Raw genomic sequence first — 14,248 nt, 5'->3', positions numbered from 1 at the left:
TCTTTTTTAGTCGAGTAACATATTCATGTAATCGAGTAACATTCTTAAGCAGTAAGATACTCAAAAATTTAATTGATTAAAAGATATTTGTTAATCGAGTAATATCTTTTTCAATCGAATAACATATTCATATAATTAAGTAACATTTCTAGAGTAGTAAGTGGTTAAAAAGTTAATTAATTAAGAGATGTTTGTTAATCGGGTATTATTTCCTTTAATTAGTAACTAAGTTGAATAGTTGAGTAATGAAATATATGTATGATAATCTTAATCCCATAAGATTATTCAATAGTCAAGTAATGAATCACTTAATCGACTAAATGATAAAACCACTAGAGTAACCTTTGATCTCACTTGAATTACACTTAACCTTATTCAACTAACAGTCTCAAAAATTTGAAAAATATAGCCGTTAAAACTACATTAAATATCGTATGAACATTTTTTCATTAAAATTATCTATATTTGATCTTCAAAATCTATACTAACCATTGGCATGGATAAGAAGGGGAATGTTTATTATAGGCTTTCTAGTTAAGATCTTTATTCGCTAAACAAACTGTCAAAAGTATTAAAGAAGTAAAAGCTATAAATACCAAAAGCATTGATACAACACCTTCAGATTGCTGATCCAAAAACACATACTGAGATCTTGATCAAAGCTTAAAACCTATTCTCTTATTTTTCTATTTCAGAGAGTTAGACCTTAAGATCATATATCCTTATTCTCTGAATTCAATTGAGAAGTATGTTTTCATATAGTGTACAAAATTTCAATTAGCTTCTATGAGTGATTACTTTCAAAATCTTTATCAATCCCCTTATTAAAAGTTAAGTGCTTGTTCTTCAAAAAACACAGATTGTAAAGGTTCAACCTTCATCCTGTTAAAAACTATGTAAAGATTATAGCTTAGCCTACCAAGGCTACTAATAGAAAGTTGATTAAAATCCTTAATAAAGTTTTAAGGTAATGAAATAGGCAGTTGGGGTCGAACCATTATAAAATATTGTGTTTTGTGTTCTTATTTTCTTTACATTAAAGTATAATTTTTCTTGGGTGAGCTTAATTCAAACCCCCTTAAGCCAATCAATCTTTCAATCAAGAACTCAATACCAACTAAGCATCAGTAATTTAGCATTTTGCTTTCAAGTGTGTGACCTTTTAAGAATTTGTGAGTGGGAGAACCTTATCTTAGGGTCTCTTTGGAGAAGATCTTATGTGCTCTTCCAAGCTTCCCAACCTCTTCTTGGTCACCTTGATGATAAGTTTCTTCTCCCTTTCACTTGTTTTCTCTCTTCCTTCTCTTACACTTACTTTAAATCTCCCAAACGAGAGATCATCCCCTAATTTACAAGGCCCTTACATCCTCCATATTAAGAAGAACACTATTATGAGGGATTTTATGTATTATTTTTGTTTTTGAAGCTTTCCATTTTTGTGAAACATTACTATTTATACATGTGGGCATGGTGGAAAAAGAAAGGAGCCAAGGCATCAATGCCGAGATGGCTTCCAAGCCATCCCCAAAGGTGTAAAGGGGGTTGCCTCCGCGTAAGGAAGGAATGAACTACTGTTAGCTGCTTCTTGTTTTGAAGGTGGGGTCCCTTTCATGGAAATGGACCCTATGTCCCAACACCAACAAGTTAGCTCAATTGAAAGCCCACTAGATTTATATATGTATATGCACACAATTACATATATATTATACTTCACACATATATACATATATTTGCACACACACATATATGCATATACATATGAAGAGTTTGTTAGCTTAAGAGGAGAGTGAATTAAGTCTTTTTCACCTTTTAAAAAATAAGAACTTAAAGCAGTAAATAAAAATTAGAAAAATGCAGCACACAAGGATATATAATAGTTTGGCTATGCCTACTCCACTACCTTAGCTTCTCACCAAGGATTTAGTCAAACCAACTTACTTGGGTTAGCTTTTTAAACAAAGCTTAGCTACAAACCTTTACACACAATGGCTTTTGAATAGGATCAGCCACAACCAATACCTTTGACAAAGATAAGGTTTAACCTTTACAAATTCACAAATAGAAATGTGAAAAGGAATTCAAGAGAAGGTATAAGGTCAATAAGATTATACACTCTTATCTTAGATATACAACGAGATAGAAAAATATGCTAAGGTAAGCTCAATCTCTCCTCTTTGAATAAATGATAACAAAAAGACTCTTGATTGTAAGCTCTTAGAATTCAAAGGTCTTTCCTCTCTTTTTGAGTTCACAGTATTGTGTTCTTCATCAAACATCCAGCTCTTTTATAGTCTTCTGCTATTCAATGCTTCTACTAATTTGTCCTTTAAGAAAGAGAAGGTTTTTTTTTTTTTTTGTGTGTGTGTGTGTCTTAACTACCATATTTTGTCTCTACAAGTCCTCAAAAATCAGTTAGAGAATCATAATTTGTATACAAGTTGTCTAAATATCATTTAATGCTCTGAAGGGTAGAAACAAATCGCATTTAATGAGCTATAATGACTATAAATTTCAAATTCAAACAAATGTTACTTGAGTACAAACTTGTGTTTACTCGACTAACTTTGATCTTTACTCGACTATATAAATTTTGTAATTGATTATTTTAACAACTTGCTAGAGTACAAAGTACCTTTTACTCGATTAATTTTTTAACACAAAAAAGTTCAACACATTCTCGATTACATAAGGCTATTTATTTGAGTACATAAAGATCTTTACTCGAATACAAATTTTCACACTTAATTAATCTTATGGACCAAAGACTTGGCATATTTTAAATACTTATTTTTTGGATCGCAAAAATAATCTACTCGAGTACATATTATACATTACTCGATTACTACTTCAAGTACTTGAATACAAATTCAATCTAGAGACTAGCATGTTTTTCAAGGATATATACTTGATTACAAAGTCTATTCACTCGAGTACAAATGAATCATTATTCAATTACAAAAATTAGTTACTCGATTATTTTGACTTGATAGAAACTTGAATTACTTACTCAAATACAAAATTTCAATTAGTTGAGTACACTGAACCTTTACTCAAATAAACCTTTATTTGTAATTGATTATTGTAACGACCCGCCCTTCCAAGGCGTGTCACTATTTTGGGATTTTTTTTTTTTTTTGTAATCATTTCAAAACCCCAACATACCGTATTTAAAATCCCCTAAAACATATACATTTAGCATTCCAAATGATAAGCTAAGGAATGGTAAATTAAATACCTGCGGAAGCAAAATCAAAACCTAATGGATATTATAATCGCAAATGAATTCAAACTGTACAATATTGTTCCCTTATAATATTCCACAACTAGTCCTATTATGGCTGTATAATAAAAATACAATTGAAATTATGTCTCGGTAACCTTTTTTCCCTTTCTACTGCTCATCCCACTTGAAACTTTAAATATTCCAAGGACAAAGTTCAAATTAGAAGATGAATCTTCTAAGTGAAGGTTTAAAATAATTTTATTGAATGTATGCATGCATGGACATGAATAAATCGACACCCTAAAGCAGCTTTCGTTAGCACTTTAGCCCCGACATGGGACCCTTGACAGTCACCCTAGGAATCACACATTACACGGGATACTTCTATAGTCATTCCGACAAAACTTACTTGGAGAAATGCAAGTCACGCTACTAGGGCAAACTCCCATCCCACCATAGTCAACATGGATGATATAATTATCGATATGCCAATAATTTCATGCCCAATGCAATATCACAATTTTCGAAGCAACATAACATGCACATATATGACAAGGTGCTCATAAATCACATATATTTTGGCAAACCTTCGTGAAATTCATGCTCAATTTAAGCAAAATATATCATGTATAAATTTTTTGGGAAAAACCACTCACCTTATTCTAGTTGTTTAAACTTCCTCAAAACTCATGCCATGCCTCAAGACTCGTGCCCTGATATTTTTCTCTGATCCCTTCATTTGTAAGGCTACTTTAGCTTTATTGTGTTAGCCCCAAGTTAAGATTTTTGTATTTTATTTTGTAAGTTTGACCATCTGAGCTGTGATTGTCATGTTTAGCACTCTCCTTATTTATTTTAGTTGCATTTTCCTAGTACTGTCATGGTGTGTATGTTTCAAGGCTGCACGATGGGCTAGTGTGAACTTGGGATGTTTATATGCTTGCAATGTTCAGGATTACATCGGAGTCTTGGTGTTCATATCTCAAAGGTTATTTTTGTATTTTTCTTATATATTCACAATTTGTTGTTATTGTTGAAGATAACATGCACTGTTCTTATGTGGAGATTTAATTTCTTAATTATAACATGTGTGTTCTATTCTTAGGAGTTATATGTTGTTAATTTGCATTTTCATCAACAACAAAACCTTGACTTGGCTTTGGTGGTGGAAACCTGGAAAACCATGGAGTTGGTTTACTCAAAACTATTTCACATTATTCTCAGTTTTCAATATGATGGCCTTCACATACTGGAAGTGCAGGAAAATCACAATCCAAAACAAGTCTAAGTTGAAAAGTTTTCTTGAAATGATATTGCTAGAAATTAATAAGGTGAACCAACCTTTCTCTGTTTTTTGGCAACTTGATTGAGTTGGCTTGTGGACAAATAAGTTAGAGTTGCATTATCTCATGAGTTGATTCACTTCAATTTTTTATGAAAGAGCCTCTTTTAAGTTCATATGGCATACAATTTCTAAAATGTGTAATGCTATCATCTTGTCACTATGAGAATGGTGAATTTGAAAGCCTATTATTACCTAGTTATGATGTAACAGTTGACTGATCTATCTGGAACTGATTCGCGAAAGTTGAGTTCGGGGCTTTTCGGGTATTTATAGTCTCAACCCTATGTTTCAAAACATGGAGCCATAAGTTTCGAAATAAAAAAATTCTCTGGGAATCAGGTTTCAAAATAGGATGCTATGGTGTTTTGAAATGAGATGTTTGGAAAATTGTTGTCAAAAGGTCGTGAAGGGACACTCCAGAATAGTTATGTCCATAATAAAACTCGTAAGAGGAGCCTAATGAGAATGATCTTCCAAACGCAGTGCGAGCTTGTGATAGCTCAAAGGATCGAGTTGCATGTTAGTGCAATATGAACGAATGATTACGTGTAGATTACACCAAGGAACAAAAAGGACTACTTGATGTATGACTTGGAGTTAGCAACTGGGGTATGTTCCCTTGAGGTTATGGGGGCATTACTGGTATGGTGAGACATTTGATGTGCTCACGAACCATGAAGAGCCTAAGGTATGTGTTCTCACAGAAGGAGCTGAACATGAGGCAGCGATCATGGATGGAGTTCCTTGAGGACTACGACTGCACTACTTCGTATCACCTGGGGCATGACAGAGAAGTGCTCGATGCTATGAGTAAGAGTATGTCTACTGTGACTGGTGGATAGCTATGAGTGGCAGTTGTTGGAGGCTTTTAGCCTACTAACTATGAGAGTAATGCCAAATGGATCGTCTGTTTTTATTGCTGGCCTGACAGTTTAGCTGGATCTAGTGAATGAGATACAGAAGGCATGTGTGGTTGAAAAATAAATTTGTCTATGGACTAATGATCATGGTCAGCCCAAGGGTTTTGATTACTGAGATACGAGTTGGCAATTCTCAAATGTCGGGGTAAGATGTGTGCCTAAAATGTTAGGGCATGTGTGGTCACTTGTAAATGACCACAACAGTAATTTTTGTGAATAAACACGGCATGCTCGTAGGCATGGGATGTGTAATGAATACAAACTCAAGGTGTTTGTTAGGGATCAAATCGATATGTGATCGAGGAGTTCAGGTAATAAGCTGAGTTTTGTCTTAATTACTTGATCAGTCAGATGAAAATTTCGAGGACGAAATTTCTTTAAGGATGGGTAAATGTAATACCAAAGAAATCGGGATTATTTGAGAATAAGTATTTTATTAGAAAAATAAAATTTCGGGGAAAATTAGTATCTAAATAGCCCAAAAATTGATCAAATCGACTACAGGGAGTACCTTGGATCCGAGATATCTAAGAAAAATAATATGGCATTGACGAACATCTCGAAAAATGATTTTTAGCATCAAGAGAAATCAGATCAGAGACAATTTTTGATACAGCTTCAGATTGGGCTAAAAAATTGAATTGTCGTAAGGGGCTTCTAAAAAGTCAATAGAACCCTTAAAGAAGTCAAATTGGGCCTGGTAATCAACACTTAAGTGGTTTCGGGGTGAAACAAGGAGGTTTTGTAAGCAAAGCATAAGTTTGGGCCAAAGTGTAATTTTTAAAATCCCCGAGGGAGATCGAAATGACCTATTTCCTAGAACCTCGAGGCTCAAACGATAAATTTAGAATGTAAGGGTCTCAACGGAAGTTTTGAAAAACTCGGGGACTTTATGGAAAGGGCCGAAATGATATTTTAGAAATTTAAGGGGTGGAAGTGTAATTTTCAAAAAAAAAAAAAGCATGCATGGTCGACCAACCTTCCAATCGCTGAAATCGGCCATGGGAGACCCGAGGAAGTGGATAGGGGGCCTCGAATCAAGGCCAAGGCAAGTTTCATGGCTGTCAAACGACCAAAAATGGATCAGATTTAGCCAACTTTCGGCTGAAAGTGGCCGAAAGATTGGCCACTTTAATCAAGCTTTTGAGGGCTATTTCGGTGGGTTTTGGACTAATATATGGGCAAGGGGAGACATCAGAGGCCTTGGGATGCCCAAGATTCGTCGTTTAGGGGTTCGAATTTGAGTATAAATAGAGATCCAAAGTTGTAAAAATTTCAAAATTTTAAGCTTCAAATCAAGGGTGTTATCGAACGAATTGAGAGACCAAACCATAGGGTTTTTGTTGCCCATGGCTTGAGGATGATTTCCGTGCATTTTGAGGCATTTTCAAAGAGGTTTGAAGGCTGTTCAAATATCGTCGAAGAAAGGTGGCGGACTGCCTTGCCCAAAAATTCAAGCGATCGGTTGAAGGCCTTCCGATGTTTTTTTCAGGTCGAGGATGGTGCCATCGTGATCAATGCAATGAGAAGATCATCGTGGTAGAGGAAGCCAATTTTTTCGATGTGCTGTGGCTAGGGAAGATCACCTACGCGTGGCAAGCACGCACTAATCATCACGCGCAAGAGCGTGGGGATGCTTCTTGGGGCACATGCAGGCACGTAGAAGGGCAGAAAAATTGGAAAAAAAGCACCCTAGGGTTTTATTATGGATTCTTATAAATATGACCATAAACTCTGAATCAAAGTAACAAGAAAATCATAAAGAAATTTTTTAAAAATTTATTTTCTTCTTTTTCTCTCGAGACGATCATGAATTAAAATGTAGTTTTGGGTGGATTGGTTCGATATCCTACATGGAGGATTTTATAATGGGTGACTTTGCGGTGAAATTAGATTTTGTCAAGAAAATATTTTTCCGTTTCCTTCCTCATTTTTATAAATCGTAAAAATTTGAAAAATATGATACTAGAAAAATAATTTTATTCTATTGCGCATGATGAGATCTATTTTTAACATTGAAAATGTCTTTTGGCTTCTTTATGTGTTTCTGGAGGACTAAACTTTGGGTCTTTTTTCATTGTATTGGTTTGCAATGTTCCTCATTCAAGCCATTACTACTTTGGTTTGGCTTTTTTATCTGTTTCTCACATAGATGACATTCGTAACAACCCGTTAGTGGGCCTAGGAGGTTACTAATATTTTATTTATGAAGATTGAAAAATTTTGCCCTAGCAAATTAAATGTTAAGAAATATTTTTATGTGGCAAAATTTATGTAAATAAATTATGTATTAAATTAATGGATCGGGCTTTGGAAGCTTGGGTTGAGCCTAAGGGGAGATTTTGTATATTTTAATTGTTGTAATGTTGTGAAGCCCATTGGGCTTAAGGATATGTTGAGGGCCTTTGAGTGGGCTAATGGAAATGGGCCATTATATTTAATTGGGCCAATGAGTTGGGCTTGGGCCCATGTATTTATATGAGTGGACTTTTTGAATTGGACTTAGGCCTATGTATATAATAATGAGAGATGGAATTAAATAAATGGAATTATATATATATATGTGTGTGTGTGTGTGTTTTTATATTTTGTGGATTTAAAAGAAAAGAAAAAAGTAAATGCAAAATGCAAAGTGACCAAATGGTCCTTGCTTTATTGAGAAAGGTGAGGGCAAGTAGGGAATTTCATAATAGGGTTGAATAAAAAAAAGAGAAAAGAAATGAAAAATGAAGCTAAATGTCCAAAATAGGCTTAGATATTTTGTGTTTTGTGTTTTAAGGTGGAGGGCATATTGGTAATTTCCCAGGGGGTGGTTGGCAGCCCATTCTCCCCCTTTTCTCCCTATCATTCTTGTCCCTTCTTCATTTTTCCTTCATCGGCAGTTGTTTCATCATCTTCTTCTTTTTCTTCTATTTTTTGTTGCTATATTTGGAGTTTCAAGAAGATGGATTGTTTGGCATCCGGGCAAGCTTCTTCGGTTTTCTTTTAAGGCAAGTTCTTCTTGCACTATTATTTGCTTTTGTGCAAGCTTCCTTATTTTCCATTGTGTTGTTGAAATGCTTCATGGGTGTTGGTCCCCTCAATTGCAAGAAAATGATTTTTGGTATCGGTTATATATTTTCTTAAAACCATTTGTTATTTCAAAGCTTGCGTTGGGTCTTTTTGTTAGTCTCATTGGGGCTTGTTTTTCCCATTTTTATTTCATGGAATGGCAACTTGGGGGTTAGGAGATTAACCATGGTTTGTTTTGGGATTGTTTTGGGGTCATTTAGTGTGTTTATGGGTGATGAGTCGACTATTTTTAGGGCTTAGTCGACTCATCGGAAGCCTGTTTTGCATATTTTCGGTGCCAGTCTTAGTCCATCCGACTAATGGGCATTTATGAGTCAACTAAGCATTTTCTTAAGTCGACTAATGCCTTCCAAAAGTCGACTAATAAATTTTTTTCAACACTGCACAGGTTACACTATTTTGACCATAACTTTTGATATAAAACTCAGAATTGCGATCCGTTCGAAACGTCATAAACTAGACTTCGAGGGATTTAATTTGATATATAATATCATATATTTTGGTGATAATTTTAGTGATCCAAGGCTTTCCTTAATCTAAATTAAACATAATTATTAACCTAAGTTGTTGTAATTGCTTTCTCTAGCATCACTCAACCCTCCAAAATGCTAGGAGGTGATTGAAGATATGCATATGTGCATGCATGGGCTCATGGGTGAATATGTTATTGGCATGTTTAAATGTGCATGATGTGTACATTTTTATAAAGGAACATGTATGTTATATTTATGTAAGCTTTCACGAGCATGGCATGACATTATGATTTGCGCCCTATTGCTATTATTTTGGCGCGGCGACTATGTTCCGCAAATGGGGAAATGAAAGAATATCCTAAAGAGCGCTTGACGCGGGTGAAGTGGCCATAAACCCGGTAGGCGATGCTCAAGCCAATGAGTGACAAATTGATTTTATATATATATGTATGCATTCATGCATGTGAATAAAGGGCTTTGATAGCCAATGTGATCCATGTATATGGAAGGTTGTGTGGGCCAATATGGTGTATGGAGATTTATGTATTCATGAGAAATGAAACGATGCATAATGGAAATGGCATGAGAATGATTTTATTGATGGGAAATAAATGGGAAATGCTACCTGTACCTGGGAAGTCGGATCTATTCCACTTTGAATTTTTTCATGCCTTAACCCTATTGCTTCATTGTTGTAACATATGGTTGCTTATAGAATGGTTTTATAAATGAGAATTGAAGGATGGGTTTCAATTGTATTGGAAAGTCGGGTGTACTCTATTTTGTTATCCATCCCTTCATTCATGTTTCTGGTGTTATATATGTTTACCTGTCTAGCCTTATGGCTCACTTTGCAAAAATGGGTTTTGATGGACCAAAAATGAAGTATATTTCTTTGAGGGTATATGTCCAGTTTAGAAGGCATGAACCCAATGGGTATTTAGATGCTGGGTAATGAATTTTTTTTGCTCTGAATTATTCATGCCTTCATTTATCGTTTTATGGATTCTTCCTTTGCTATATACTTGCTGAGCCTCGTGGCTCACGTCGTTTCTTTTGTCATTCCAAGTAATAGAGGATAAATATTTTTTGGATGAGTTCAAATTAGATGTGTACAGAAATGTTTCGGCCTCAAAGATTCATGGGTGTATGTTGAGGGCAAGAATTAGAGCACTTATTGTATTTTTTTTTAAAAGCCTTAGTGCCCTTTTATATTGAAAATGTATGGGCGATAAGCCCAAGATGATAATGAATTGAATATTATGTAATTTATTCTGGCTCATATTGTTAGTGAGCAAATTCAAAAAAGATTTTTTTTTTTTTTAAATTTGAGTATCTGTATCCATCTTGAATGGACCTTCTCTCGAGCTTTCTGTACTAGTGGAAAAATCTGGAAGCAGACCCTGACAACATTAATTATTATTGTTAAAATATAATAATAAATTTATAACTATGGGAGAGTTTTTGTCTTTAGCCTTCAATTTCCAGAAGACCTATAAAACATAAAAAAAAAAAAATTAAGGGCATAGGGTGTTTTTTGTGTAAGCCCTCTTATACATAAGTTTACTCAATCAAAAACCAAAAGAGCAAATAGTATTAGTAATAGAAGTGTAGTTTCAATAGAGTTATTGATATACTTGATTTGGATAGATCACTACCTCTATTTATAGAGGTTAAAGTAGATAGATGAAAAAAATATTCATATCTTTTTAAAATTATTTGTTTTAGATTTTTAAATAAAAATTTTAAAAATTGAGTTAACATATTCTTGGAAAGCGGTAACTCAAAAGGTATCTAGGACTTTCCTCTTTTTAAGTTTTTATTTTTTTTGGGCTTGTCTTCAGGTTAAGCCTATTCTTCTTGGCATAATAGGTGTTTTTATGGGAAAAAAAAAAAGTGTTTTGGCCAATAATTACTATTTATAAACTAATTTAAATTAAATTAATAAAAAATAACATAAATAAATAAATAAATAAAATAGATAAAAATACAAAACTATACGGAACATTGCCCCACGAACAGTCATCAATCATAAGCTACTCCAAACAAAGAAAAGTTCGCGAGTGTGGGCCCAATCCACGCCCTCAAACATGTCCGACAAGGCACTTAATGCCGAGGCAGACTCGACAGCGAGGCCCCGTTAACTGGCGACGCGTGTCGATGCTCAAAACCCAGCCTTTCTTATCCGCCCCGTAGGACCGTTTCAGAAGATCCACCAACGCTGACGTTGTCCAAATTGCACATCTTTATCCACCACGAGGCGCAAAATGGACCCCACGTGTTCCATCCTCCGTTCCTCTAAAGATCTTCACACGGCGACAAGACCTTTTCTACAGCCTATTTTTTGTTTTTATCATCTTTTATTTAGAACATCATCAAATTAATATTAACTTAATATTTTTAAAATTCTAGTTTACTCACTAAAATAACGCTTCGAAGTTGTGTGAGTTTTAATTATTTTTTTAAATAAATTTTAAATGGGCATAATTTTAATTATTAAAATAAATAGAACAGAGTACTAAATTAATTATTAAGCTTTAAAAATAAATCAAGTAAATCATTACCTCTATAAACAGAGTTACGTTAGCATGGTTACTGCACTCGTTTTGATGCATGAAATAGAACGAATATTCTTTTATTATATTCCTTAAAAAACGTAATCTGACGTGGAGAAAAGATAAGATCAGGCAAAAGTCTCTGTCCTCTATTTGTTTCTTTTTTTTTTTCTCTCTCAAATGATAGCTCGGTAGGCGACACGTCAATCCCCATCTGACCACACGGACACTGACGCTTCATCTTCTCCACACATATTTTTTAAATAAAATATGCGGATTAATCAGTTATCCCCCCGAAGAATTCTAAAATGCACGCGTGTTGCTCAACTTTTTAAAAATTACATTCACAACCCTCATTTTCTAAAAATCTCATCGGGTTCCCGTCAGTTAAGAGTTTTATAACAACAACACGCCGACATAAAATATGTTCATGTTTAACTTTTCTTTTTCTAACAAGGGGTAATCTGAGATAAATTTCGGGAATACGGACGGTAGTATAATTTACGAAAATACGCGGGCATTCGCTGGTTCAAAGCATATACCCAGGCGGGGCTGCGTAATTTCGCTATATTATAAAGACGCCCCGCTTGAACGGCCACTCTATCCATTCTATTATCTTAACACGCACACCAATCAAAACATAGTTGTTTCCAGCCACTTTCCCTTTCATTGACTGTTCACCAATCAAAGTTGTTCCAAAACATAGTTCAGCTTTCAAAACTGCTGGCGTTCGTCCCTGTTTGAATTCCTCTCTGTGTTCGTTAATATTCTGTGCAATCCGATATCTATAAATACGGGCAGATATTTTTGGGTCTCTGAGCGATTGATTGGATATTTTGATTGTTTGAGAAAGAGAGAATCTGAGCTGATAATGGCGACTTCTGTTGGGATGATCGGCGGATCTTCTTCCTGGATTCAATTAAGAGGCTCAGGGAAGAGGAAGGGCGCAACGAGGAATAACAATGTCAGGCCTAGGGTTTCCTGCGTTTCTTCCTCTTATTCTTCTTCCGATGTCGCCGATCCGTACAAGACTCTCCGGATTCAGCCAGGAGCGTCTGAATCAGAGGTCAAGAAAGCTTTCCGGCAACTCGCTCTCCAGGTATAATCAAATTTGAATCGAATCGAATCAAATCGCTCTTTCTTCTTCTTCCTCCTCCTTGTTGCCTTTCATCTTCTTCCTCGTTGTTCCCCAATTTTTCTTGTTTTGATAGAACATATTTGATTCCTCAAAATTGCTTTCAAAATTACAGATCTGGTTAGGCCATCATCAATTTTTAAATTCTTCATCAACAATAAAATCGTGTAACCCCTCCCTCATGTGATTGGTTTAACATTTCAGTATCATCCAGACGTCTGCAGAGGAAACAATTGCGGGGTTCAGTTTCACAGCATCAACGAAGCATACGATGTATGTAATCATAGCCCCCGTCTTATTGCTTTTTGCTCGTTTTTCTTTTCTTTACCTGATAAATTGTGTTGTTCGATCCCGGAGAAAATATTGGATGCGGCCGTGATCTTCGTTCCATTGTAATATTTTTGTTAAATTTATAAAATTTATTTGATAATTGGAGATTAATTTTTTTATTTGTAGGTTAAAATAAATGGGATTGTTGTTTATATTATTATAACATAAGAGTAGATATAAATTAAGATATAACTTGGGAGGCTGAGATGAGATGAGATATTATCCTGGTTTGTTGAATTAACGAGGGCCGTTGATTGTGGTGCAGGTGGTGATGAGCAATCTGAGGGGAGAATCGACGGTGGCAGAGATGGAGATGTACCAGGCGTACGATGCTGGGATAGATGAGCCCCTGAGGGGAATGGACGACTCTGATTGGGATCTGTGGGAGGAATGGATGGGATGGGAAGGAGCTGGGATTCGGGACTACTCGTCTCATATTAACCCCTACATTTGAAACCAAACTTCAAATCACAACCCTCCATCCCTCCTCCCCCGTCCCATTCAAGAAGGTTGGTTCTTGATATTGTGGAAGCGTATGCATGTAAACTGGGGAGGGAAGTGGATGCTTATTACCTTGTACATATTTAATAACTAGTGCAAATAATTTTTTTCCCAGCTTTTATGTAAGAATGCCATATCGATTTGGCATTTGTAACTACAATTTATGGATGGTATTGAAGTTTACTTATATTAATATATTATTCTCAAACGTGTGAAAATTAAGGGTGAGTTACTCCTAATCCTAGTCCAAGTCCAAGTCCAGTGGAGAGGCCTTAAAAGAGAGAAACTCGAGAGATTAATAGTTCTTGAAAAATTCTCCTGGAAATCACTTTTGGGTATTTATGAATTACCCTCTTGGGTAGGTTGAATAATAGATCAAATAGTTTTCAAGATTTTTGTTTGAAGATCTATAATAAATAATCTCGAAAAACTCTAATATTTCTTCATCTAACGGTCTTAATTTCTATGAATAAAAAGTGATTTCTTCGATCAAGGTATAATTAAAATTTCATTCATATCATATTTTTATTACTTTTGGTTGGCTTACAGGAGAGACATTTCGTTCCTTTAATTGTTTTATTTCGTATGTTCCTTGAAGACTAAAAAATTAAAAAATAAATATTTATTTATAATTATAAATTTATTATCATATCTAAACGAAGATTTAAAAACAAATCAAATTTCATCAATGGCC

The 14,248-nt window shown here is 34.9% G+C and overlaps 1 protein-coding gene across 1 annotated transcript; it reads left to right on the top strand.

Moving 5' to 3' along the window:
- The first annotated feature begins 12,186 nt into the window (after positions 1 to 12,186).
- Positions 12,187 to 13,762, top strand: LOC127789607 (chaperone protein dnaJ 8, chloroplastic). Its single transcript, XM_052318541.1, has 3 exons — positions 12,187 to 12,687; positions 12,928 to 12,996; positions 13,319 to 13,762. Exons 1-3 carry the CDS (start codon positions 12,460 to 12,462, stop codon positions 13,505 to 13,507), a joined length of 486 nt encoding a protein of 161 aa, XP_052174501.1. The 5' UTR covers positions 12,187 to 12,459; the 3' UTR covers positions 13,508 to 13,762.
- The last annotated feature ends 486 nt before the right edge of the window (positions 13,763 to 14,248 follow it).

Source organism: Diospyros lotus, chromosome 14 (genome assembly GCF_014633365.1).
Source record: "Diospyros lotus cultivar Yz01 chromosome 14, ASM1463336v1, whole genome shotgun sequence".
Classification (NCBI taxonomy): Eukaryota; Viridiplantae; Streptophyta; class Magnoliopsida; order Ericales; family Ebenaceae; genus Diospyros; species Diospyros lotus.
The sequence above is the reverse complement of the archived record's forward strand: the minus strand, read 5'-3'. Positions and strand labels throughout refer to the sequence as shown.

Coding starts and splice junctions, on each gene's coding strand:
- LOC127789607 (XM_052318541.1), top strand. CDS start 12,460: ATGGCGACTTCTGTTGGGATGATCGGCGGATCTTCTTCCTGGATTCAA. Junction 12,688..12,927: donor TCCGGCAACTCGCTCTCCAG/GTATAATCAAAT, acceptor TTAACATTTCAG/TATCATCCAGACGTCTGCAG. Junction 12,997..13,318: donor GCATCAACGAAGCATACGAT/GTATGTAATCAT, acceptor ATTGTGGTGCAG/GTGGTGATGAGCAATCTGAG.